General features: G+C 51.6%; 1 protein-coding gene across 2 annotated transcripts; it reads right to left on the bottom strand.

Annotated features, from left to right (window-relative positions):
* Positions 1-7,176: 7,176 nt before the first annotated feature.
* CENPM (centromere protein M) lies at positions 7,177-13,918 on the bottom strand. 2 transcript variants are annotated; one of them, XM_042815798.1, is made up of 7 exons: positions 13,851-13,918; positions 13,475-13,554; positions 12,151-12,249; positions 11,313-11,392; positions 10,180-10,271; positions 9,242-9,376; positions 7,179-8,305 (listed from the first exon to the last, which is right to left on the bottom strand). In XM_042815798.1, exons 1-6 carry the CDS (start codon positions 13,905-13,907, stop codon positions 9,251-9,253), a joined length of 534 nt encoding a protein of 177 aa, XP_042671732.1. In that variant the 5' UTR covers positions 13,908-13,918; the 3' UTR covers positions 7,179-8,305; positions 9,242-9,250. The 2 variants fall into 2 exon arrangements, with proteins under 2 accessions (XP_042671731.1, XP_042671732.1); XM_042815797.1 differs by having other exon boundaries at positions 7,177-9,376.
* Between the last annotated feature and the right edge of the window lie 12,556 nt (positions 13,919-26,474).

The following is a 26,474-nucleotide window of genomic DNA, read 5'->3' as shown; positions in this document are numbered from 1 at the left end:
CTCATGTGTCCCTCATCATGAGCAAGAGACTCCCTGCCACTGACACCCATATGTCAAATCCTGGTGGTTGAGACCTGAAGTACGTAAGGGGTGGATTTCTGCTTTGCAGGCAGCCCTTCTCCATCACAGAATATTTTAGGTCAGAAGAGACCTGAAAGCCCACCTAGTGCCCACCCCGTGCCATGGGCAGGGCTGCCTCCCACCAGCTCAGGCTGCCCAAGGCCATATCCAGCCTATCCTTTAATCTCCAGGGATGGGGCATCCACAGCTCACTGGGCAGCCTGTACCACTGTCTCACTGCCCTCTCAGTGAAGATTTTTCCCTCAGTGTCTAAACTGAACAAGCATTATGCCCCTTCCTCCTTCATCCCACAGGAAGGGAAGGACCCGACACGATGCTGGCTCACCCTGCTGAAGGAGACCTGCAGCCCCACGGGCTCCTCCCAGCACAGCCTCTTCCTCCCTGGGCACGTCGGCCGGGAGAGTGAAAGTTGTGGCCAAAACTGATTGCTGCCCACTAGCTCCACACCCAAGATAATTTCACTTCCCCTTCCACTTCGGAGCCCAGCGGCCTCTTGTTGTCCATGGTCGGTGCCCGCATGGCACCGTCCTCCCCCAGAGCAGCGCAGCCCTGGCCCAGTGACTCAGTTCTTCCACTTATGCCTGAGTCAAAAGCAAACTCCCCGAGCACACCCTGCCCTTCTCTCTTGTTTCAGGGCCCAGTGGTGAGCTCAGTGCCCTCTGCATTGCCTCAGGTACCCATAGGTGCTGCTTCTCCACTGAGCAACACCTTTGTGTCTGCTGCCAGCTGTTTCTTTACGGAATCGTTTGAGTTGGAAGGGACTCTTAAAGGCCATCTGATCCAATTCCCTTGCAATGTAGGTGTCCCTACAGCTCAATCAGGGTGCTCAGAGCCCCTGCAACCTGACCTAGGATGTCTCCAGGGATGGGGATCACCACCTCTCTGGGCAACCTGTGCCAGTGTCTCACTCTCCTTATACAGTAAAAAACATTTTCATTATATGCCCAATCTAAATCTCCCTATCTCTCATCTTCCATCCCTCTCCCGTCACCCACTGTTCGTTCCCATTCCCTTCCATGCACGTCTGCTCATGCCCAGGCTAGGAAAATGATGTTTCAACTTGCACATTGCAGGGTTTACTCATGGAGAAAATCACCGCTGACTTCCCCGGCAGCACTCACGTGTGAGCTGCGCACCCAGGGCTCCAGCCTCTGCCTCTCTGGCCCTCGTGGCAGCTTCAGGAGCGGGGACAGTGAGGACCTGGTGGCTGGTTAGTGGTGATGGGCTGCTCGCATCCAGGGGTGCTTGATAATAGCATAAATGCATAATTAAAGAGCAGAAAAAATGACTCACTGGATAAGGAAATGTGCTTTTCTTATCTTTGCGGAGAAATGAGTGCCCCGGGAGCTGGGAAGCCTAGCTAACCAAGTGGTTTTATAAAACAAATAAACCAGCAAAAATATCAAAAGAGCTATTTAAAAGTTACGGCTCAATCCTGGAGCTGGAGAGGGCTGTATTTCCACACTGTGTGCCCCAGCCCAGAAGCAGGGCCGGCCCTCATCCCCATCCCTGCGTGAGCGGTTCCTGCAGCCCCACGGCGGGTGCAGTGACTCACACACGCTCTCGGGGCTGGCTGTGTCAGAAAATATCCACCAAAAGTACACCTTGTGCTCGCGTGCACCGGAAACCCAACAACATGTTGGTTACAGAGGTGTTTATCTGGCGGACCCACTGACCTCAGGACAAACCTCTAACACGTGCAGCTCACATTTGTCCCATTGGCCACAGCCACCTGCACATGGGGTGGGTGAGAGGATGACCTCCCACCCCTTACCAGTATTTTGATTTTTGGCTTTTGGTTGCATCCTGGGCTGCTCGAGCCAATGCTGGTTGCAGGAATGGTCGGATGCCAACCTCAAGCTGGTTGCAGCCCTGCAGCACTGATGTAGGCTGCAGCAAGAGGAGCGAGCTGCACATGGCTGGGCATGAGTGTGGCCCCAAGCTGGGATGAGGTGGAGGAGTGAGTGGCTGCTGAGCCTGAAAGGCCTTGCAGCAGTGAGCTTGGCACCACCGTGCAGCTGGCCCCAGGCTCTGCTGGCAGCATTCCCTCCAAGTACCCGTAGAACACAAACGGATGGACAGCCACAAGTTGCAGCACTGAGGAGCTGTGCATCCATGCAGCGTTCCCCACCACCCCACTGAAAAATGCGGAGGATGAGGGCAGTACAGTTTTTAAGTCCCTTAACCATCTTGTCTCTGAGCTAGCTAACTAGGACTGCAAATCCCTGGTGATAATCACAGACACCATGCCTGCGAGCTTTCCCTCGGACCATTCATTTTGCTTGATGATGCTTTAAAGAGACATCTAATGAGGATAATCTGATTCAAATCCCCTCTGCTTTTGGGTAGGCAGACCAATTTAGCCCCCCTCACACTCCTTCTTCCCCAGTGCCTCTCTTTATTTCCCCTTCTCATATGAATCACTCTGGGGTTTCCTTTGCTCTTTGCACTGCTATTTCGATTTTTTGATATGACCACCGCAATCAATATTCACTCAATTTAGAGCCTCATTAGCATGAAATCAGATTCACTTTTTACTCACATCCTCTCGGCGATACGTTGCTGGATGGTGCTTCAGCCCTTACATCGGGTGCAGGAACATCACAACCTGGTTACAAACTTTCCTCCTTATCTGATTAAATCAGAACCGCTTACAGGAGATCCACACACCCAGGCCACAATCAAGTCGAGCTCTGGGGAGGGAGAAGGTCTCAATCACAATTGTCTTTCAATGCAGAGCAGATGGTGAACGTACCACCTATATAATTTATAGGACACCATCACTACCTATTAGTCCCGTGCAGTGGCTGAGCAAAGCCACACCAGAGCTCAGCATGCTGGCAGCAGCCTGGTGTATGTGAGAGCCCACATGCATCATAGGTGTGTGGGCTGGGGGATGTCACCCATCTGCTTACACCCACGGCACGGAGCAGGGGACATAATGCCATAGCCCCCATCCCAGAGGGAGTTACCAGGACTGGGGCAAACGCCACCCAGCCCACCAACTTGTATACAAAGTAGGTCAGCATTATGCAACATCTGCACACAAGCAGCTCCTCGGCGTTTCCCCAGGAGCAGCTCGCACGCAGCAGCAGGATGGATGCTGGGGTGCTGTGAGGCCAGGCACCAGGCTTTGCTATGCGTCGCTCCTTTTGGTATCTAAAGGAGGGGTGGGGGGGGTATGAGAAAGAAGGGGACAGACTATTTAACATGATCTGTCAGGATAGGGCAAGAGGAGATGGTTTCAAGCTAAAAGACGGGAGATTTAGACTGAATGTAAGGAAAAAAGGTTGTTATAATCAGAGTGGTGAGGCACTGGGGCAGGATGCCCAGAAAAGCAGTGGATCCCCGCCCCTGGAGAAAAAAAGTCAGGCTGGAGGGGCTCTGAGCATCCTGATTGAGTAGTAGGTGTCCCTATTCACTGCAGGGGAGTTAGACCGGATGGCCTTTAAAGGTCCCTTCTAACTCAAATGATTCTGTGATTTTAGGATTCTCTGCCTGCATGGCTGTGCATACAGTTTGCTGAGGCTTCTGAAGCCTGGGAGCGAGGAGGGACAGGCAAAGCTGCAGCATCTCTGCGTCCACAGTGCCCAAGACTCCCTCCCCTGCCCTTTACCTCAGCGCCTCAGGGTTTCCCCAGCTCCACCACCTTTGATCAGCACAGGGCCCCCGAGTCACAGGGGGGATGAGGTTTAATCAAGCAGTGCTGGCCCATGGCTGTACAGAGAGCCACAGGTAGCTACAGACATCACCCAGCTGAACACAGCTCAGGCTCCACATCTGTCAGCTCTGCTGAGCTAAAGAGGGAGCAGAGTAGGGGAAAAAAAGCCATGTGTGTTCATGCTGGGGTGATGCCAACACTGCTGTCAAATGGAGGCAAGCAGCCAGCACGGAGGCGAGAAGAGCTCTGAGCTGACCATTGCCAATAACAACGGCATCTCACGGGCCCCTCAGCCTCCATAAGCGCTTGTGGGTCACACCATGAGCATGGAAGCCAACGCGGCACGTTTATCTGGGCTGTTTTAGGTATTGCCTGTGCTCACAGCAATGTCCCTGCATGGTTCCTGCACACAGAACACCCGCCCTTGAGAACACCTCAGCTGCTCGGGGCACAGCTCACTGCAGCACAGGATGCAGGGGGACAGAGGATACAGCAGCCCACGCACGGGGACCAGCTTTCCAGGGGGAGGTGGCTTCTGTCTTTGTTTTCATCTTCAACCCACCTCAGCGCTCCTTCCTGTGACGTGCAGAGCCCCTGGGGCTCTTGCACCCAGCCCGCAGCTGCACCTGGCCCAGCGGGGACGTGTATGTAAAGCACAGGCTCTTTCACACACCGCTGACTTCCTCTTGCCAAGGACACAGCGAGGAGGATGGCCACGGCTTCCGTAGCTGCCTGCAAAGTCAGACGTGCCATACAGCCCCTCGTGACACCGTTAGCCCAAAGGGGACCTCAGCACCACAGCACGTGGCAGCCCCTCCTGGAGCCCGTGGGCCAGGAGCTGCTTGTTTGAGGGGGCTCTGAGCGAGGCATGTCACCCCCCAAGCCTCCCGCATGCCACTGCTCCTGTGCTCCAGCTTGTCACATCCAAGCCAGCCCGAGGGGATCCATCCTGCCTCGCATCTCCGTGCCGTATTAATATTTAACGGTGAGGGAGAGAGAGCCAGAGACTTTGATTTCTCCCACCAGCCAGCTCAAGGACAACTCCGCAGCACAGGGAATTTCAGTGCTTCAGAAGGTGGGTTTGGGCTGGTTCACAACAGAACTCAACCACATTGCATTGCCCCAGGAGAAGGGTGAACTCAATACTCCATGAGAAAGGCAGGAGCTTGGTTTTAGCCCCCTTGCCATAGGAATGGACACCGAGCAGCACTCCTTTACATCAGAATGATGGCAAACATCAAGCTCTGCTCATCAGGACAACGCCAGCCCAGATTTACAGCCCCAAGGACACCAAAATGCCATGCCAATGTCAACTCACTCCCACCGCAGAGGAGGCAGCTCCTGTTTCATGTGCAGTGCCAGCAAGGCACAGCGAATTTTAACACACGTGCCCAGAGTCATGCAAGAGATCAGTTACAGAGACCAAGGGAACCCAGGGATTCTGGCTCCAGCTCTGGGCTGTGCCAGCTCTTGCTCTCTCTTGCATATAAATCCTTTTTCCCCACCAGTGAAGGACAGCTGGTCAGTGAGCAGAAAGTGGCAGCTGATCAACAGCCAGCAGCGACATGGCACATCAGTGTAGGGTGGGAGGCAGAGAAGGCTCGGTGAGCAGGGGGAGCTGCCAGGTGACTTGGGCCAGCAGAAGGAAGAGCAGCTTGGGTCTGACCTGATCAGAGCCCTACAGAGCTTCTATAGTCAAGGAAGGTCAGAAACCCCACAAAAGGAAACACCTCCTCTGCTTTCATGCTCTTTCCAAGGCATGCAGCAGACCAGATACCTCTGCAACTCAGGGCAGCACAGCAGTCTTTCCCTGCCCCCCTATCCCAGCCAAGCCTCTGCCAACTGCAGATCTCATGAAGTAGAAACATTTGGGTTTAACCAAAGATCTCCAAAGCTAATACAAGAGCTGGCCTTGAATCTAAATCTCTACCATCAGTTTCAAGATTCGGAGGGCAGGCAAATTGCATGTGCTGGGTTTATCTCTGCTGTTACAGGATAGAGATCATTTACTCCAGGCCCATAACAGTACACAGCTTCTTTCCCCTGGTAGCACAGACTGAACATACCATGTGTCTTATTATGCCTAAAAATTGGTCTGATTTAACTAATGCGGTTGCAAACCCAGCAGAAAAAAAAGCTTCTCTTGGAAAACCTGGGCCTACAGAGAGCTATAATCCAAGCAGCTAATGCTAACTGTGCCCATTTGTGCTAAAATCTCTTACCTCTATGTGCAGCTCAGCCAGCCGGGTGAGGACACAAAATCTTCCTCCCATGGGTCACACTGCAGCAGCAGACAAGTCCTCATTACAGCCTCACTCAGCGCTGCATGACCAAAGCTCACTTTAGTGCAACTGGTGTAAGCTCTTCTATGCTAACCAAACTGCTTTTACACTAATTTCGCTGGCACACAACTGACAAAAATACATCCACAAAGTAAAGTAGCCAAAGCAGCAAAGCTCATAGGTACTCTTGCTAGAGAGAGGGAGATTTTTCATCGTAGACCTCCAAAGAAATAGGGAATTGAGGCACAGAAAGATAAAAAAAAAAAAATCCAGAATATTTCTATTAGTTTAGGTTTCAGCTAGGCTGACAAACTCTTTTGTGATGTTTGAAGATGACAACAGAACCTAAGTGAGTAGCCTTAGCTCAATTCCAGGCACTCCAAATCTCTGTTCTGAATCCAAGTACTACTTTCACAAGGCCATTATCAGATATTAGCATTGGCTATTCCATCTAGATGGGGGGGGTATCCTCAGCTGCCTTGTCTGCTCAGCATTGTTATGCCCTGCCTGAACTAATAGCTGACAGTTCCTAGAGGTATTTACACAGTTGTAGCTGTAGCTTTAGATGTGTCCCAACGACTTTCAGTTGTAAAACATGATGGACCTGAGACACAGTGTCATATTCTTAGATACGCTCCACTTCCCCTGCCAGCTCTATTAAAGACTTTTTCCTAAGAGTAAGAAAAATATTTGCCCCTAGGTGAAGTGAGACGTTGCTCTTAAGGAACTAGATTTTATTTTGTAGCAGCTAGGACTCAGCCACCTGTGGGCAGTACCAACAGTACCTCTCTGCTTAGGAAGTGGTAGAAGGAAATGCCCTATCCGATCCACTATGCTTGAAGGTGTTGGACAGCAATACATGGGGGTTGCTACAGGGGTGAACCAAAGAAATTTTCATTTTCATCAGTTAAAAATCAGATTTTACCCAAGCTCGGGAGTTTTCTGGGGGAGCCGGAGAGCAGCCAAGGAGATGAAAGCCTCCTGACCTTACAGCAGTTGCAAAGAACACACAAGAATCACTCTTTTCTCATTTGGTGCCACAGGCCTTCCTCTCCTCCCCTCCCCTTACTGCACCTGTACACTGAGAACAAATTGAAACCAGTCTATTCTGAAACACAGTCTCATTTATTCAGAGGAACCCAAAGTCAGAGTGAAGCTCAGCCACCATAACCAACAGAGAAACTGGTGTTTCAGTCTCTGGTGATAAAGTCCTCGCAGGCATTGGCAGGATCGCAAAGCTGAAAGTAGGGCAAGCCCATTAAGCTCCCCATCCTTCTTACATGGCCATGAGACTTCGCACATCTTTCTCCTCTGGGTTTTAGCCATAGTCCAGCCCTTTTGGACACCATAACACAGCTGAGCGGTTTAGCTCCTTTGTTCCAGCTGACAAACATCCTATCTCTCCCCTGCCAGCAACAATACAACTGGAGCTGGGATTTGTGTGTCCTCTGAGCAAGGATACAGGCTTTGCGTCTTGCTGAGCTGTCTTTGCAAGGACTGCCAACACTCACAGTTGATTAAGCCTGCAATGCTGCTTTCTCCTGCTCATAGACAGATGTCAGAAACAAGCTAAGCAAAACAGCACATGCAGCTACAGCTCTGCACCTAGGAACATTAAAGCAGACTATCAGGGATTAAGTTAAACTGCAGAAGAGCTTAACAGATCCTGTCAGAACTTATTTCTACCTGGCATGCAATTCTGGATAAGAAACAGCCCAATATTTCAAGAAACAACCTATTCTGTAAGGTGGTCCAATTCAGCTTACAAAAGCATCATATTTTGAAAGGTTTTGCCACCACCATGTGGCCGAAGCAGTGACTGCAGCCTACCAAGTCACAACTCACAGGACGTTAGAAATGCCAGCAAGGACCAGTTCCACTGCCTGGTCTAATTGGGAAAAGCATTCATAGGTTTTAAAGCCCATCCTACAGACCTAAACAAAGAAATCATACCAATTAATATTATATATTTTATTAATTTAAAACTCCAAAACACACTACTGACTGGCAGTAAGAATAAGGCATGAATTACTGCTGATAGGAAGCTATTAGTTAAATAATTGCACACATCATATGCCCAACTTGCAAGAGTCACCGTGTGTTTCAGTATGCTGCTATAGTCCTGTTGGCTTTCATCTCTGGTCAGCTGCAGAGTGCAGAGCCTCAGCCCTACAGATGCTGGAGGGAAGAATGCAGTCCTGCAGCTCTCTGAACCAAAACTGCCCAGTTTGCAGAGGCTTGCTGGAAGCCAGCAACTTCCATTATTCTCAGATTTGATTCTCTGGGAGCATAAGAGAGAAAAAAAAAAAACAATTCTGTGGTTTTAATTTGGGAATAGGGGCTGATTTTCAGTAGTAACTGCCTATTTCTCCTACTGCGGCCTGTCTGTAAGGACTGTATCCCAAATACTGCCACATCTATTACAGCCATCCTCATTTCTTAACTCGCAGAAAGTTTGACATCTTCAGATAAATCTCTCCTTGGTTTGCAGGAGCTGACTTGCAGCAGCACAGTTCACAGCTGTTCAAGTCAAATTATTTTGTGCTTAAGAGATAAAGCCTTTTTCTCTAAAGATTTAAAAGAAAGCTAAAGTGCTAGATTATCTTCTTCAGTCCCTTCCTCCCTAGTTATGTGCCAGGCATGGAAATGCTGAGCCCTTCAGTGGGCAGATGCTCACACAGCTGGATCATTAACTGCCAATTGCAGCATATCTTGAAGCTGAAGGACTGCCTTTCTCCCTTGTTACTCTCTTGGTGAGGAAACAAAGTCTGCAGTGAGGTTCTGCATTAATCCAAGGTGCTACATTGCTGTTGAGAGGAAGCAGAAGCCTGCTGCCTCACCTGCTGCCTACAGAAATTAAGACACTCAACCATGATAAGCCGCATCTGGGATTAGTTGCCTGTTTTACTGAGAGAATATGTCATTCCTGGCCAATAGCAAAGTGGCTGAAATCCAAAACCCATCACACAGTGGCATTCAAATGTAACAACAGGTAGGGAACCCTAATTCAAACTATCCTCTCCTCACCTATACTTTATTCACTCAATAGGAATCATTTTTTTAATTATTATTTTTTTTAAATAGACTAACAACTACAAACAGCTCTGGAAGAGTGGTTGTAACAAATCCGGCAAGAAAGCTTCCCAATGCAATTCCAAGTGCAGCAGCTCAAATGCCTTGAAGTAAAGAAAAATGATGAATCTGGATAAATTCTCACATCAAGAGGCTAATCACCAGCAGAGTTCCTCATCAGCAAGCTGAAGTACATGGCAGAAACTCCTGGTACACGACCAGCACAGATCTGTAGCATCCGGAGAAGTCGCTGAGCAGTGGCAACTCGTATCCCTTCCAGCTGGAAGCAGAACAGAGAAGTTACTTAATAGGAAAAAAAAAAAAAAAAAAAAAGCAGTGATTAACTGTGATAAAAGAAAGAATTGGAACCAGCTCTAAGTATGATTCAGAGCTGCTAGTTACAGAAAACACCCATGAGATTCATTTACTCCCCGAATGCTAGAGGAAGGGCAGAGTTATGCCAGCTGAAAACCCTAAGAAAGTTTCAAGTGCTCAAACTCACTGATACTGATTTGCTGAGAGAGGCAGCAGCAAACAGAAGGACAGCCAAAGGCACAAATATTATCTGCTGATAAGGAAGCAATCCCTGATGATGGAATGATTATTAAATGGAAAAGGGTGCAACTGCTGCATGCCAACTCCTGTCAGCTTTTCAGACCAAGTGGATAACTGGAAAGAGTGGCAACTCATACTGCAAAACAGCACGTGAAGCTACAAAGCCTGGCTAACAGGAGCACTGTGTGGGCAAGGACAAACAGCAAACATTTCCAGGGTTCCCAGAAAGAGAAAACGCTTTAAGGAACAAGTGTACCAAGGCTTTGCACATCAGAGAAGCTTTTCATAACTTAGGCTTGGTTTTCTGAGGCTTTGAAGTAGCACCAGAAGGTGCAGGAAATCTGTAAGACTCATTTCAAGGACAGTCAGACTCTTGTATTTATTCCTGCAGAAAGTCTGGTCTCTGACACCACTTACATGTGGCAACATCTTACGTATGTACATTTATTGCTAATGTAACGATGTTATTGAAGATCAGAGGGCAGCAGAATTCCCAAAATACCTTCCAACACCAAATAGGCACCTCACCTCCAGCTCACAGAATATCACAGGACTGCAGTAGTCTTCTCCCAGTTTCCAGATGGCATTCATCTCTACGCTGCAGTTGTTCACCCTGCCAACTACAGAAGTTTTCTGCATTACAAGCCCCATTATCAACATCCAGTGAAGAAAAGTACCAAGAAATTCTGCACGTACAAAACGACTCACAGCTAATTTTGACAGCATCATAGAAGGTAAAGCAACAGCAAGCAGAACAAACTGAATGGTACAAGATGCACAGTGGAATTACCACAGAAGCCTTCCATAATACTGACAGCAGGAATAGTGTTGCCACATTACTGAGTACTGCAATGTTAACATTTGGGATAAGGGATCAGACAGTACTCTATCAGCAGGACAGAATCATCCACTCGTTAATCAGAAGGCCTGACAGAGCATTCATGTCTCCAAGGGCCTCACTCCACCAGGAGAACCATAGCACAAGACTACACAAAGGCTCTTTCTCACCCCTAAATTAGGCCTTCTGAATCCTAAATTCTAGGGACACAGCACCTCTTTTACAACACCCCGCAAGATGTGCTGGCCCTCTCAGTTCCTCAGATCTACAGAGAAGTGATGCAGGAAAGTACCCTCTTCACTCAGGGGAGGGAGAGAGAGAGAGCGAGACAAAGAGACAAAGAAAATTATATGAGACACAATGGGGCCAGACAGCACACAACAGGGATCACAGTCTCGTACTAAAAACCGTACTTAATAGTTTAGTAGCTTATCCACTTAAATTCATTTTATTATCACAGTATCATATGCTCCTCACTGCTAATTGAGACTATCATTAAGACTGATCTGCTGGAACAGATACAACAGCATTCTGGAATGGCACAGAAAAATAATTTTAAATTAACATCACAATTCATATTCAGGAATGAGAGAAAGGAGATCTGAATGGAAAAAGCAAAAAGGAAAGGGCAAGTGAGAGAAGAGAATCATGTTACCCAAGGAGAAAAAACAAGCAAATGAGCTCAGATATATTCAAACAAAGCTTTGATAAATCTACTGGCTGCTTTTGTTCAGTTTCAAATTAAGCCACTCCTTTGCTTTAAGGAACGCAATAGTGAGCTGTTCTGCTCAGAGGGGAGGGACGGGGCAGATGCCATACGTACCCCCTGTGACAAGGAAGCACACTTTTCCCAGGAAGAATCTGACATCCACATAAGCTAGTGAAGCTTGAACATTCTTCAAGCTGTCAGAAAAGCACAGACAATCCAGTTGGACAGGGAGGTAAAACCAGCACAGCATGAGGACAAAAGGAATAACTTTCAGAAGCACAGTTGGAAAACCCGTGATGTTAACATCTGCTGATTTGTGAGCCAGCAAAATTATGCTAAGAGCATGGCATCAGGAACCTCTGGACTACCCACAGCTGTTTAATAACCCATAAAATATCCTTTCAGCTCAAGACTCAACAGTTAGGCTTAGTTTGAATGGTGTCCTAAAAGGTTTGCGAACGCTAAGCGTCCAAACTCATTAACATCCAATGAGACTTCAGCACTCCTTAGGCTCTTTCAGAAAAGCAAACCCACACATTTCTGCAGCACCATCTGTGCTGTAAGCATGCAGCTGGGCCTGTCATTTTGGTAAATGAGAGCCCAGGATCATCAAAAGTTGAGTAAAAAGATGCTGACTTTCGTGATCTAGCAAATCTTTGCTAATGGCCTGGGGACACAAATATGACTTCTACAAAGATGAGAGAAAAGACATCAGCCCCTGCAGACCTTTCCTTTCTGACTGGAGACTTATGTAGAGCTGATGCCACATGGTCAGCAGTGCCAGTGAAATGGGAAAATGGGCAGAGCAGCTCGCTGACTATTAGGTAGAGATGCTCTACCACAGCAAGTCTAGGGTTTAAAAATCCAGTGATTCCAACATAGTAAAAGTGTAGATTTATGCATGAATTCAAGAATACCAGTTTGCTCCCTTGTATTTGTGCCTTTCTTTTACCTGTATTTGCTCTTGATGTCAATAACAAATGCAATCAGATCTATCCTGGGCCGAAGGTGATCCCTCTCTGGAGGTAAGGGGAGGGATGATGCAAGGTGGCTGAAAGAAAATAAATTTGCCAGTTTAACAAAAAGTTTGGCAAGGCAGCATCCACTTAATCATAACCACACAGCCACTGCAGCTCACCACATAGCACATAACCAGGAAGCCAGCTAACTGTGAAATAATTGGGCACCAAGGAGATATGGAGATTTTTTTGGATTCTCAGCTCTCTCTTAAGCTGCTGGCAGCCACATACTTTCTAATCCCAGATGTTTAATAATGGGAGGCTTAACATAAAAAGGCTCCTAGAGAAAAAATTGTCCTTATAGATGTGTACGGCAGTCATAGCATTTAACTCTTAATAGACCTTTCCAATTAAGCGAGCTCTGATGCTCCACAAATATATTTTGCTATACTGCTTTCTCAAGTGAGAAATCAGATACGTATCACTTGTATAGCTTTATAGGGGAAGTGCAACTGGGGGAGAGCTCAGTGCTCCCGTGATACCACTACTCTTCCTTTCACTGCCTCAGAAGTTACAAGGATAGTTCAGGTGTTCTCTTACACCATAGTGCCACTGGTGATGCAGCTGTGGGAGGAAACACAGGGCTTGCATCCCTTCCAAAGGCATCTGTAGTGTACAGAGTATCACAGAATGGACAAAGTTGGAAGGGATCGGGGAAGAATACTAACATCACCACATTTTTTTGGAAGATTATAAAAAAGATAGACTGGAAGAACAAAACTCCCAAGATTTCCATCTCTTTCTCAACACGCTTCATCTCTAGAAGCCAAAAAAGAAACTGCTTTTGTCCTCCTTGGGGAGAGCCACTTGTAGCAATTAGTCTTAGAGACTGCAGTATTTGTCCCAGTTTTCTTTTATCCACGCACAGTTTGTAGCTTTGTCTGCCAGTCTCTGAACGAAGGTGTTTTGTTTCCTATAAACAAGGAAGAAAACACTGAACAGAAGCATCCCAAAACAGCACAAGATACGAGCCAGGCGTGACTAAAAGGCGTGCTGTAATACAAACATCACCACACACTGATGGTGAGATCTAGGGAACAAGAAACGTCAGGAGCCTCCAGACACGTGCTAAGAGGTGTCAGTGCGAGGGGACACAAAACCCTGCAACATCTGTAGGAAATGGGATGTGCAAGTGCCAATTACTTCCACCCCCGCTTCCAGTGACAACCAAACCTCTTTCCCAGAAAGCTGGCCGTACATCAGTGGGGCAGAACCACAAAAAGCGGAGCAGCGCCACCCTTCCCCCCGCTCACTCACATGCTGATGTTGAAGTCCTTCTTCTCGCACAGCATGGCCTCGGCGAGCTGCTGCTGCGGGCCGCCCTCCGCGCCCACCAGCTGCGGGGCGACAGGCAGCGGTCACACGGGGTTAACTCATTTGCATACGGCAGCCCATTCCGGCAAAGGGATGGACCCCCTCATTTGCATACGGCAGCCCGGCGGCCTATCCCGGGATCATATCTGCATACAACGGCTCAACGGAGGGGAGGAGGGGCGAGGCCACCGCCGCCGTTGCGGCCGAGGATATGCCCGCCGGGGGCTGAGCGCTGGGCCAGCTGGGCCGGGCCGAGCGGATCCCAACCGGACCTCAAAGAGCTAGAGGACTGGGGACTCCCGGGGCATCGCAGACTTACCAGTATGGTAGCGCTGTTGAGCTCCGGCAGCTTATCGAAGGGCCGCAGCACCGCCATCCCCACCGCCGGCTGCGCGGCAATTTGAAAATGGCCGCCTTGCGTGACGTCACGCTGGGGGCGGGGCGGGGCAGGCGTGCGCTTGGCGGGGAGTGCGCCGATAACGTCAGTGGCGATGGCGCTGCTGGGGCTGCGGACGTAGGGTGGGGCGAAGCGGCGGCCACCGGCGTGGTGGCCGGCTTTGGGAAAGGCTGGTTCCTCGTCCCCGGAGCGGTCCTTGCCCTGGGCTCCGTCCTGCTCTTTCTTGGCTGTCCCCGTGCCTCGCTCGGTGCTGCACACGCACTGCGTGCAAAACTGCGGCGGCCATGGAACTGTCATCGCACGGAGGAGCTCAACAGTGAGGCCGGGGCGTGCGGAAGCCTCGATGCCGGCTCCCGTCCCTGCGCTGCTCGTCGCCCCGCGCCCCGCTCTGCGGAGCTCCCCGTGCACAGAGACTGACACGGATACGCGGACGCGTTTTCTCCTCCGAAGAGCCCTGCAGGGGGCTGCGATGGAGGCTGGCATCACTCCTGCTTTGATCCTGACAAAGGCAGACGGCTCAGCTCGTCGCCAGCGCCGTGGCAGGTGAAGCAGAAGTGATGGCGGATATTTCTGGCTGCCGCAGCGGTCGGCGGGGGGAAGGGAGGCTGCGGTCAGGGCAGAGCTCTGCTTTCGGCCAGAACAGCGTTCACAGCGCGGTGATGGTTTGGTTGTTGCCGAGTGATGGAGGCATTTGCCAGGCTGGGAAGAGCCACTGCCTTTGTGGCATTGTAAAGCCACGGGGAGCTGGCCAGGGGAAGGCCTCCTCGGGGATTGCTGGGTGTCAGCTGGTGGGTGGTGAGACCTCACTTATGCTGGCAGTCAGAGGACAGTTGTGTTGCTGCTGGTCAACAGTCTGCAAGTGGTTGCATTGTGACTACATACATATACATATATATATATATATATGTAGTTATCATTGCCTATCTATTTCTGTGTTCCTCTTCTGTGTTAATAAATAGTTTTTATCTCAACCTGCGAGTTCTATTCTGCTTCCAGTTCTCTCCCTCATGGAGAAGTGGGCCCATGAAAACTGAACGAGGTTCAATAAGGGCAAGTGCAGGGTGTTGCACTTGGGTCAGGGCATTCCCAGGTATTTATACAAACTAGGGGAAGATCTCCTCAAGAGCAGTCCTGCAGAGAAGGACTTGGATGTCCTGGTAGATGAGAAGCTGGACATGAGCCAGCAGTGTGCGCTTGCAGCCCGGAAGGCCAACTGTGTTCTGGGCTGCATTAAAGAAGGGGTGGCCAGGAGGAACAGGGAGGTGGTTGTCCCCCTCTACTCAGCTCTTGTGAGGCCCCATCTGCAGTACTGTGTCCAGGCCTGGGGCCCTCAGTACAGGAAGGACGTGGAGCTCCTGGAGCGGGTCCAGAGGAGGGTCACTATGATGATCAGAGGGCTGGAGCACCCCTCCCATGAGGAAAAGTTGAGGGAACTGGACTTGTTTAGCTTGGAAAAGAAAAGGCTCCTGGGAGACCTCATTGTGACCTTCTAGTACTTGAAGGGAGCTTATAAACAGGAGGGGGAACGGCTGTTCATGAGGGTGGATTGTGACAGGACAAGGGGGAATGGTTTTAAACTGAGACAGGGAGGTTTAGGTTAGATATTAGGGGGAAGTTTTTCACTCAGAGGTGGTGATGCACTGGAACAAGTTGCCCAAAGAGGTTGTGGATGCCCCATCCTTGGAGGCATTCAAGGCCAGGCTGGATATGGCTCTGGGCAGCCTGGTCTGATGGTTGGAGACCCTGCCCAAAGCAGGGGGTTGAAACTAGATGATCGCTGTGGTCTTTTCCAACCCAGGCCATTCTGTGATTCTATGATTCTATCCCACCTGGGAGACAGTGTACAGCCGCATGGTGCTGAGCTGCTGCCAGGTTATGGCACAACTGCACGGTACCTGTGGGCACCCAGGCAGCTCCCAGCAGCCCCACGCTGCCAGCAGAGCTTTGTGGGACATGAGTGCACTCATCAGGGTGCCCTTGCTCTCTCCCAGCAGGTGCAAGTGATGTAATTTGCTGCAAGTGCATGTTATTAGGGAAACTAATGACATTTGCACATATGTTGCTGGCAATTTCGACTTCCTTTGGCAAAGGTTCCCCCCGGCTGTCTTTAGACTCAGTATAAGTCAGCTTTTTCTGTTATGCTCTTTATTTTAAAGTGTACATTTCTGTGTCTTTTTGAACAACTCAGCAAAGCTTCCCAATGGGTTTCTTGACCTAAAGCCCCAGTGGCATCCAGAGCTGGGGATCCTGTGCCTTTTGCTGGGGTTTTGTTCTCCACTGAGGAACCGGGGGGGGTGGAGGGTTTCCATTGGCACACAACAACAGGGAATATTTACCTGAGGTTTCCTGACCATTTCCTTTTTCTCCATTCAGGGTTTTTGCTAGGTCTGATATCAAATCTCTTGTGGATAAGGATGTGACTGCACAAGGACATGGAGGAAGCCAGGGCTGGGAGCAGGCTGCCCAAGGAGGTGGTGGGATCACCATCAGTGGAGTTGCTCAAGAACCATGTGGATGTGGCACTGAGGGATATGGTTAGAGGGCGTGATGGGGGTGGGCTGACAATAGGACTGATGATGATCTTAGAGATTTTTTCCAGCCTTGAAGATTCACTTGTTCTATAACCTGATCAGTTCTCCCAGAGTGCGTAGTTCCAGGCAGCATAGCCACTCCTGTGCTGCTGGGCTGCTCCAGCAGGCCCACACACAGGGATTCCTGCCTGGAGCCACTCTTGTGGGCGCAGAGTGGGACAGTCTGTGTGTAGGTATGCCTGGGACATGCCAAGTGGCTTGTAGCAGCTGTACTCATAGTGAGAGCTGAGCTGCAGCTGCAGTGTTTCCATGTGGCTGAGCTGCACGTGGCACGTCAGTGCTTGCTTGCTGAGAAACCTCTGATGTGACAGCACCCGAGAAACAATCACAAGCAGCGAGCTGTTGCCACGGCACCTGAGGCATGACTCCACTGGCTGCATGGGGCTGCAGCGGGCAGAAGGATGGGAAGGAAGCCATGCACAGCCTTGCCTGATAGCCGTGCAGGACAGTGTGGGATGGGTGAGTGGCAGTGTGTCACCTGTCATCGGTGCCAACAGGAACACGTGGGCCACAGGTTTCTTGAGGAGAGGGCTCACACCCCTTTGCACCTGAAATGCAATCTTCTGCAAAGTCAAACCTCGCCCCTCCCGGGATATACGGATCTGGGTGTATACGGGCTCCACTTCAGGGCTCGGATGGTGCTGCGGTGCTTATTAGTCCTCCAAACCCCACTGCAGAGGGCAGCAGGGCTGGAAAAAAAAAAAATAAATAAGGAAGAGAAAGCAAGCAGCTGGGTCGTTCCCATCTGCATCAAAGCTACTGCCAGACTGGGAATGGATTCGTGCAGTCTCAGAACAGCTTCTGCCGTTATCCCAGTACCGGCTGCAGCGGGGCTGCTCCCAGCTCGGTGATGGATGCAATTGTCCCTCCTCCGGGTTTGGGGGGGGGGAGAGGGAAGAGGGGGGCTCTGGGTGAGCCCCGAGCTCCCCGCGGGAGGAGGCTGCTGCTGTCCCCGCCTCCCGCTGCCGCCCCGCGCTCCGCTTCGCACCGGCCCCGGCAGAGGCAGCGCGGAGAGGGGCCCCGTTCATCCCGGGGGGAGCGGCCCCATCCCGCCGCCCGCGGCCGAGGGAGGAGGTAAGGGGGCGGGGGATGGGGGTGATGCATGGGAACGGGGTGCCCACCACTGGGCTGGGGGGCGGGGGGAGAAGGAGTGCAAAGGGGTAAGCCCACTGCTGCCCGTTTGTGCCCCCATCGCCTGCGTGCAGGAAGGCACATCTCTGCTGCGTGGGACTCGCTTCGGCACCGCTGAGTGTCCCATCTCTTGCAGATCCCTTTCCATGCCACTGCTTGCAGATAAGCCCCCCAGGGCTATGGCAGCTGTGGCGCTCTGTCTTTGAGAGGCTGCGGGCGCCCCACAGGGATGCTAAGATGCACCAGTCTTACGATGGTTAAAGCACATTTAAAATCTGCAGAGCTGCTCCAGAAAGGTGACATCTTCTCAAATGAAAGTCCCTCTTTTCAGCACTTGAAAGCAGATGATTGTGAAAGAAAACTGGGATAAACGCTCAGAGATGACAGCAAAATGGGGGGCAAAGCAAAACATTCTGAAAGCAAAAGAATATGGTATGAGGAACCAAAACCTGCTGAGCTCTCCTCTCCCATCATAGCAGAGCAGATACAAATCCAGAATCTATGCCAATAGGTGGGAGGGAATAGTTTTTTTTTCCCTCTGATGCTGGCAATTTCTTGCTTATGTTAGCAAGAATCACAGCACATTTCAGATCTAACCCTGTGCTACAAAAATGTTCATCAGAGGGCAGAAATAGAAGTCACATTCATGTGCTCCTTGCTGGGAGCAAGGATGGGGACTTTTGCTGCCGATCCATTGAAAGCTGTGGTATTAAAAAAAAAAAAAAAAAAAAAAAAGAAGAAGAAGCCCACAGACATAAGGTCCCAAGGGAACCAAAATGAGGCCCAGGCACATGATGGAATCAGAGAATCATAGAACCATACAAAGGTTTGGGTTGGAAGGGACCTCGAAGCCCATCTTGTTCCAAGCCCCTTCATTCACAGCTTTTCCGGGCAATCTGTTGCAGCATCACATGGAGCATGAAGTGGGAGGCAGGAGGTGTGGTGGGACCCATTGCTTGTGGTGGAGCTGCTTTCTGGGTGCTCCACAAGCTGTCTTCCCTTTTCTCCAGCAGCCATGCCGCACTTCTTGGACTGGTTTGTGCCTGTGTACCTGATGATCTCCATCCTCATCCTGGTGGGCTTTGGAGCCTGTATTTACTACTTTGAGCCTGGCCTCCAGGAAGCCCACAAGTGGCGAACGCAGAGGCCGATCATGGAACGAGACCTTCGGAAGACGCTGATGATTCGGGACAACCTGGCCTTTGGGGTGCCCGAGGTCTGATGTGCCCACCAGGTGGATGGAAGGCCAGAGGTGGCGGGAGGGGACTCATGCTCTGCTGATTTGGGTCTTCTGCTTGTCGCTCACCCTCTGGCCCTATGCTCCGCAGGTTTGTACAGCATGGCAGGCTCAGAGCTTTCCATGAGCTCATAGGCCATCTTCCAGCCAAGAGTTTTTGCTCCTCCCCAGGGATGATGTCACTTCTTGGAGCCATTCACACAAAGGGTCCCACGTTTGTCACCGGAGCTGGAGCTGCCTGGCTTCCTTGCACCACCCCAGGAGGTCTCTGCAGGGGTAACAGGATAGGTGAAGCTCTGCCAAATAAGGGTTCAGCAAGATCCTGAGACCAACTCTACTGAAGATGCTCTGCTTTTCTGTTGGGGTTTTGGAGATGGAGAACTTCAGAACCTGGTGCTCACAGACTGATGTTTTCAGGAGCTCTGCCTTTGCGTTGAACATTGTTTCTGAAGAGGTTCATTCAAGTCCCGTGTCATGCAATGCTGCTCTGCAGCTCTCCAGATCTGTCATGTAGACCTCTCCCAGTTGCCAACCCTTCTGCTCTCTGCCACTGCATGAGACACATCTCTGTGAGCTGCCTTCTTCAATGCAGATAGTCTCCAGCTCTGTGCCGCTGTCGCTTGGCTGTCACTTTCAGCACAAGCTCAGCCATCCCTTTACTCACATGTCTCTGAGAAGGGACAACACACTTCCCCTCTGTCTGGTTCCTTGAATCAAGACAGGTCTCAAGCATTGGGCTGGAGTGAGTGAACAATATAAGCTTTGTAATTCTCTGGGGGTATGAGGCAATTTTTAGCTCTGAGGGTTTTGATTCAAGAAGGAATGGGTCAGGGCATCCTGTAAATATTGAGGTCTTTCAGGCATGTCTCATCCTCCCAGACTGGAGTAGTACCACTATTACCTTCCCCACCAACACTGGGTACCCCGGCAGGAGCTGTCAGTCTCCATTCCAAGCCAGAGAAGCTGAGACCCATTCAATTCAGACAAGCACTGGGGGTCTTGATGTGAGTCCCCTGGCTGGGTAGCCTCTCTCAGCAGGGAAATGGAGCCAGCGGGTTTACTCACGTGCCAAAATTTGTGCTCGCTGTGCTGAGCAAAGGCTCAAAACACAGGTGCAGCCTCACACAGGTGCATTCCATGTTTGTTGTGCCTTGGTTGCTTGGGGCTGGGAAAAGAACTGCACTGCATGGTACCAAGTGCCATCCTCAGTTTCATCAACCACATTCCTGCCCCAGCCTGCTGCCCTGCTCCATGCCGTGATCTCTCCACAGCTCACTAAGTACTATTGTCAATAGACTCCACAGCAGAATAAAGGTGTGTGCAAACTGTGTGCCCACTGTGTTGTTTCCCTGCTGTTCCCCCAGGAGCTGCCTCTAGCCAGGAGCACTCAGTTTGGCTCCTTGAGAGCCCAGCAGCTCTGCATTGGCAGGGTTTCTGCTCTGGGCATGCAGGAGGGGTGTCTGGGAACAATTAAGCCAAAGGAAAATGCTGGCTGAAAGCTGAGACTGTCTGCTCGGTGAGAGCTGTGCAGAGAATTTGAGGCAGAGGGGAAGTCTCAGATACTGAATTTAGCTGCATAAAGCACTGGAGAAGACACTTAGTGCTGGAAAACACTGGGCAGCATTAAGTTGCTCTTCTCAAACATTTCATTCCCTGTTGCTGCGCAACGTATAGAAATCATAGAATCATTAAGGTTGGAAAAGATTTCTAAGATTATCAAGTGTCCATCCCCAACACATATCCAGCCTGAACCTCTCCTGGCACAACTTGAGACCCTCACCTCTCATTCTGTCACTGCTACCTGGAAGCAGAGGCCAACCCTCACCTCACCACAGCATCCTTTCAGGCTGTTGTAGAGAGGCTTTCAGGTAGTTGCAGTGAGTGCACTGCCCAAGCCCCTTTCCACGGGGTGATGGTGCCTCTCAGCCTCAGCCCCATCCCTTATTTCCTGCTACAGGGATACCACCAAACCCATCCATGTCTTTGGCCAAGGCCATGTGAAGGCGGTGGAGCGTTTGCATACCATTTGCTTCCTTGCTGGGGGCAGACATTGTTAAAAAGGAATTTGCCATTTGAAAATTAAAAAAAAAAGAGATGCAAAGGGAAAACATTTCAAAAATTCAAAGTGTTTCGCTATCTTTGGTAAACTGTGCTCACTTTGCTTGAGAGCCAACCTGCCACCAGTGGCCCACAAGCACAGAGGCACTGCCAAGGAGGACACGGGGTTGTGTGTGGGTCTGCCCCACAGCACGGCCTGACTGCAGTGTGTCTGGGAATGGCGGGGGTGGGAGCAGCCGGACAGCGTGTGTGGGGGCACCTTGGGCAGGCCACAAGCGGCCCATTGTGGTGACTGGAGGCGGGCGATCAGACCGCCCGGGACGGCAGCGGAGAGGGCTCAGCTGCCCTCAGCCCTGTGGCGGGTTGGGGTTGGGACCCCAGCTGCCTCACCCTGCTGGGCCCAGCTGAGCTACGCCTTCGCGCCTCCACCTACAGCCCAACATGGATGAGGACGCCGCCTCGGCCCTCTGCCCTCCTGCCTCCAGGCTGGCTGGCCCCAGCCGCATCCCAGGCCCCATGCTGCGGCGGGCTGGATCTCCCGGTGCTCCCACCCAGCGGAGCTGCCTCTGGGTCACTCTGCGGCAGGGGGCTGGGGGGGCTCCCTGGCATCGGCCACGAGCACCAGCCCCCATCACCCTCGTGGCCCCGTGCCCACGGCTCGTGTCAGGACATGGAGGGGCTGAGGTCACACCGGTGGAGAAGATGTCGGGCAGCGGGGACCCACGCACTGGTAGGTGTGTGCCGTGAGGTAGGCTGGGGGGCATCAGGGATGCTGTGTGGGGCAATGTGAGGGCTTTGGGGGTTTCCCCCTCATCCCGACAGAGCTGAGGGGCAGTGAAGAACCAGGTGTGGGGCGTGTCTGGAGGGGAACCTTGTCTGTCTATCTGTGCGTCTGTCCCAAGTCAGCTGTACTGGGCATGCTTGTGGGGAATGCCACTGACCCTCAGAGCTGGGTGCTGGCATCACCCTGCCAAAATGTTGGTGCCCAGGCACAGCTTGGAGTGGCCACAGTGCATGGTGGGGACCTTGGAGGAGGAAAAACAGAGGGAAAGGGCATCTTGCTCTGAAGCAGCCAAATGACCCACACAGCTCCCAGACACAGCCAGCAGCACCTTGTGCATGTGTGTGCATGCATGTACACACACACACAGGCACATGCACAGGGGACGGCTGTGTCTCTGCACTGGGGGCAGGCAGCCAGCAATTGCAGTGCCAAGGGAGGAGAGGTTTCTCACGCCTCTGCAAGCAGAGCTGAAGGGCAAATGGGTCTTAATGAGCTGTTCACAATTCCCGATTTCCCCTCTCTGTGAGGCCCTGCCGTCCCCTAAAATAAAGAAATATCCAGGCGGGGAGCATGGTTTCTCAGCCACAAAGGGTTAAATACTCCCTCTGCAAACAGGCAGCTAAACTCAGGGATGCTCAGGAGGGAGAAGGTGATGTGGGGGGAGCCAGGGGTGGGTGGCTGCGCGAAGGCCCCCTCATGGTGCATGGAGCCCATCTGTGGTGCTCCTTCATCCCCACCGCTGTGCCCACCCTGTGGGGAGCAGGAATGGAGCTCGAGAGGGAGCGCGGGCGGGGGGGGGGGATTTTGCAGCGATGTTTAATATTCAGGTCACATGACAGTGGCAGCAGGAGCAGCACCAGCATCTCCGCTCAGCTGAAATAGCCACTGGAGGAGGAGGGAAGGAGAAGGGGTAGAAGAGGACAGGAAAGAAAGAGAGAGGTAAAAGCAGAGTGTTGTAGCCCACTGTGCTGCGCCGGCGTCAAGCTTAGGACAGTGGGGGCAGAGCCACCCCCTGGGGAGAGTGTTCACAGACAAAGGAAGCTTCATGTTCAAAGGTAGGATGCTGCGGGCTGGCGGGGCTGGGCGATACTGGAGAGACACTCAGGCTTCTTGTGCCCCCGCGCTGCTGGGGATCAGTATCTCCAGAGGGCAGTGGGGGGAATCAGCTTCATATTTTTCCTTCTCATCTTTCAATGGTAGCACCGAAGGAGCTGGAGTGGGCTTGGCGGTTGTGGTGCTGATGCAGAGTAGCTGTCGCCAGGGGCTGCTCTGAAAGACAGAGATAATCCCAGCTGGTCCAGGGCTGGGAAAACCCATGAGCTGCTCTGTCTCTGCCTTGTCCCTTGTCGTTGCTGGGGTGGTGGGGTGTTCTGTGCTGCTCCCCGGGCACCTGTGTGGGAGCTGGTGGGTGGGCTGGGGATAGGTGTCTCTGGTGGGATGGATGCCCTGGTCCTGGGATGCTCAGCATTCCCTTACCTTAGGGTACAGCTGAGGATATGCCAGCTTGTGCCAGCTCCTGCATCTCTGAAGAGGCTTCGGCACATGCTGCCCTAGATTTGGCTGCAGCCAAAGCCCTCTGCAGAGCAGTGAGGGCACATGGAGGAAGGCTGCTGCCAGCAAGGCTGCGTCAGCCCAAAACGCTGGGATAAGTTCCCCTGCCCAGCTTGAAATACCCTGTGATGCTCAGTCTGGGGAGCAGGGACACAGGTCTGGAGCCATACGGGTGGCAAAAGAGTGTGACACATCAGGGTCAGTGCCTCCAGTCAGGGCAGGAGAGCTGCAGCGAGGCCGTGGATGCGTGGGAGTGAAGCAGCTTTCCTGAGCTGAAAGCTAGGTTGTGGTGGTGGCCGCCTCCTTGCAGCCCCCCCTCCCTCATGCCACTCAGACAAAGGACGGGAAGGCAGGGGGAGGGGATAAGGCTGTATGTAGGTTATCGGGGCTGCTCTGCCACAGAGCGTTGTGGATGGAGGTCCCAGTGTCTGAGCCCACAGCTGGTCTGCAGGGCCATTTTTGTCGCGGATGTTGTGCAGTAGTGGTGCCTCTTGCTGGCTGTGGCCTTCAGAGAGAGGTTTTGGGGTGCGTTGGCAGAGCTGACTGGAGCCTCCCTGGACACCCACAGCTGCTCTTCTCCCTGCAAGCCCTGACTCCAGGTGCGCAGCTCTGCCTGCAGCCAGGGAGCCCATCACCGCAGCCATCCTCTTAAATCAGCTCTGCTTAGCACACAGAACAAAGCAGCAAGGAAATGGGTGGTAATGCAAACAGCGGATGTGAGTGGTTAACCTTGGCTAACCCTCTTTTCATCACAGCTGCACTGACCATAGCTCTCTGTCAATGGATACATTGGAGGGAATGGTCAGCAGGACTATGGGATGTGCCTGGGATGCATAATGCTACCCTTGACCATTCAGTCAGAGCTGTAATGAGGCTTAGCAACAGCATTAGCATTATGGCCCCTAAAGCAGAGCTGTCCCCTAGGGACAAGGCAAGCATGTTTTGTGGCTCGAGGTGCCCCACAGCTCTGGCACCAGTCCCGCATGCCCTGACCTCCTGCTGGCTGGCCTTCAGTTGTCTCCTTGGATTCCTCCAAGCCAAGAGCCAAGAGATGGAAAATCATTGCACAAAGCCCTCAGGTATCCCATTGTAAAATGCGGGTTCCCATTTAGAGACTGTGTGGGAAGCACCCTACATGGAGGGAAAGGCAAGTGACTGAGACAAAAGGGGTATTCTCTACCTTGAGGCCTTCTGACCCTGAAATCAGAACTCCTAGTCCCACATCACTGATAAACAGTCCAGGAATTATTTAAGAAGGCTTCTGGAGCTTTTTTTTCCTGATCCCAGGGCTTTTTATAGGTGCTGTTGGAACCTGACTCGGAAATATGTGCTCCAGCCACTTGAGCAGTGAAGGCTACCTAGGGATGGGAGGGTATTGCATTGTCCACAGCAGTCAGCAACAGCTGTGGGCAAAGTGTCCTTCAGTGCAGTGAGATTGAGGTATGGGTTATCAGCCTTATAGTGAGCCCTGATGGTGGCTGCCAGCTCCTTCCTTCCATCTCAACCCTCTCTGCCTTCTCCCAAACTCTGGGATAGGTGGGACCCCAATGCAGGCTGCTCTGGCAGACTTTGGCAACTTGTGGCCAGGAACAACAAGCAATGGCTCTTTTTCCCTTCTGCCTTTAGTCCCCTCCATAGTTATTCCAGCATTGAAAAGATACTGAGCAAAGCTGTGTGTGGGCACTGCAAGATTTGGGGCATGGCCCAGTCATGTGAAGATAGTACAGATGGCACAGGACAGGCAGGAGAGGACAAGTGAAGGGTAGGGTAGCGAAGAGCTGGCTGACTCGTCTCTTCATGCAGCAGGGTTTTCTGGCTGGCAGCAGCTTTGAGAAAGCTGGAAAAAGACACGGGGAGCCTGAGGGGAGGCTCTGTCAGCAGGAGAGTACAGGTGAGCTGTGATGGCTGGAGGAGAGGGTTGTGAGAAGTGCTCAGATAGGCAGATCGCTTCCGCCAGCAGTGTGGGGTGTTCCCAATTGCCAGCCTGGCTTGGCCAGCACTCTCTCATGTGCCCTGGTCCCCCCCTGGTGCTGTTCCGTGGGGAGGAGAGGCAGGGGCATCCTCTAGCAGAGCTGGTTCAAGGCTGAGATTTTCAGGACCACCTATCCATGATCAAAATCTCCCCACTTTGCCCAGCTCCTGGCCTGTTCTAGCTGAGCTCTCCCTGGTGCTGTCAGTGACCCCAAAATGGCAGTCACCTGCCTGGCCACTCGCTTGCTCTTCTGCAGCCAGTGGGATCTGCTGAGAGGAGCAAAAACAAACTCTGCTGAAATGATGGAAAGGGATAATTTAGTGTGAAATAGTTGAATGGAAGTAGCATCCAGAATAAGAGGAGTGCTTACCAAGCAAAAGAGCATGCTGTCTTTGTCCTGGAAAAATAACCATCTAATGAGATAAAGCATAGTAATTAGAGTGGGAGAAGCTCCAGTTTGCAGCTGCTTGTATATGAAAGGTACTTGATTCCCATCCCCCTTTCATTTTTCTGTCCAGATCCATCCCTCATGCCTCCCTTCCCCACCAATAACAGCTTCCCTTTGTGCCTTGTCTTCTCCCAACCTCCAGCTTCCTTCTGAGGTGAGTGGGAGCTGCTCACTAATGAGGCAAGAGATGGAGATGAATGGCCAAAGCCTGTCCCAAAATGTGTGTGCCATCACCTGAAAAAAAGTCAGGGAGGCTAGGAAGCCCTCAGAGCCTTTTTCTCTGCTGGTTTGTTTTTCATGGAAGAAGCAGGGAGGGGAGGGAGGACAAAACACAGTTTACTGGTAGGCATGACAAACTGCACTGATCTGCAGGCAGCAGGCAAGTGTGGAGGTTGTGGATCCTGGTGAGAACTGGGAGGCAAATCAAGCAGGGGACACACACTGGTGCTCTAGCCCCTGATTAGGAGGAGCCTAGCCAACTTCACTAGGTGTGCTGCTGCTGTTTGGAGATAGCCATCAACATGTTCTATGCTCAAGGAGCCCTGCTTGTCCAACTCCTCATCCACAGTGATACATAGAAGAATACACTGGAAACTCAAGTGGATGTTCCTCCATGAAGAGCCTTACTGCTAAAATCTTGCTGTCTTGTTCAAGGGCTCAGCAGCCCTTGAAATGGACACTTAAAGCTACCTTCCACAGGGCAGCAGGGAGGTTCTTATCACACCTGACTGGTGATTTCTCAATCTTTCTCCCTGTGCAGGACCAGTGGAGAAC

The sequence above is a fragment of the Centrocercus urophasianus genome, unplaced genomic scaffold (assembly GCF_019232065.1).
Source record: "Centrocercus urophasianus isolate 14NV4802_14NV808 unplaced genomic scaffold, USGS_Curo_1.0 seq_15, whole genome shotgun sequence".
Classification (NCBI taxonomy): domain Eukaryota; kingdom Metazoa; phylum Chordata; class Aves; order Galliformes; family Phasianidae; genus Centrocercus; species Centrocercus urophasianus.
This window is presented reverse-complemented; position numbering and strand designations above follow the sequence as displayed.

What these genes read in the sequence shown, in the direction of transcription:
- CENPM (XM_042815797.1), bottom strand. Translation starts at nt 13,907, where the DNA reads ATGGCGGTGCTGCGGCCCTTCGATAAGCTGCCGGAGCTCAACAGCGCT. An exon ending in TCAACAGCGCTACCATACTG is followed by an intron (nt 13,555 to 13,850) that starts GTAAGTCTGCGA and finishes GTCGCCCCGCAG; the next exon opens with CTGGTGGGCGCGGAGGGCGG. An exon ending in GTGCTTCCTTGTCACAGGGG is followed by an intron (nt 10,272 to 11,312) that starts GTACGTATGGCA and finishes AAACTTCTGTAG; the next exon opens with TTGGCAGGGTGAACAACTGC.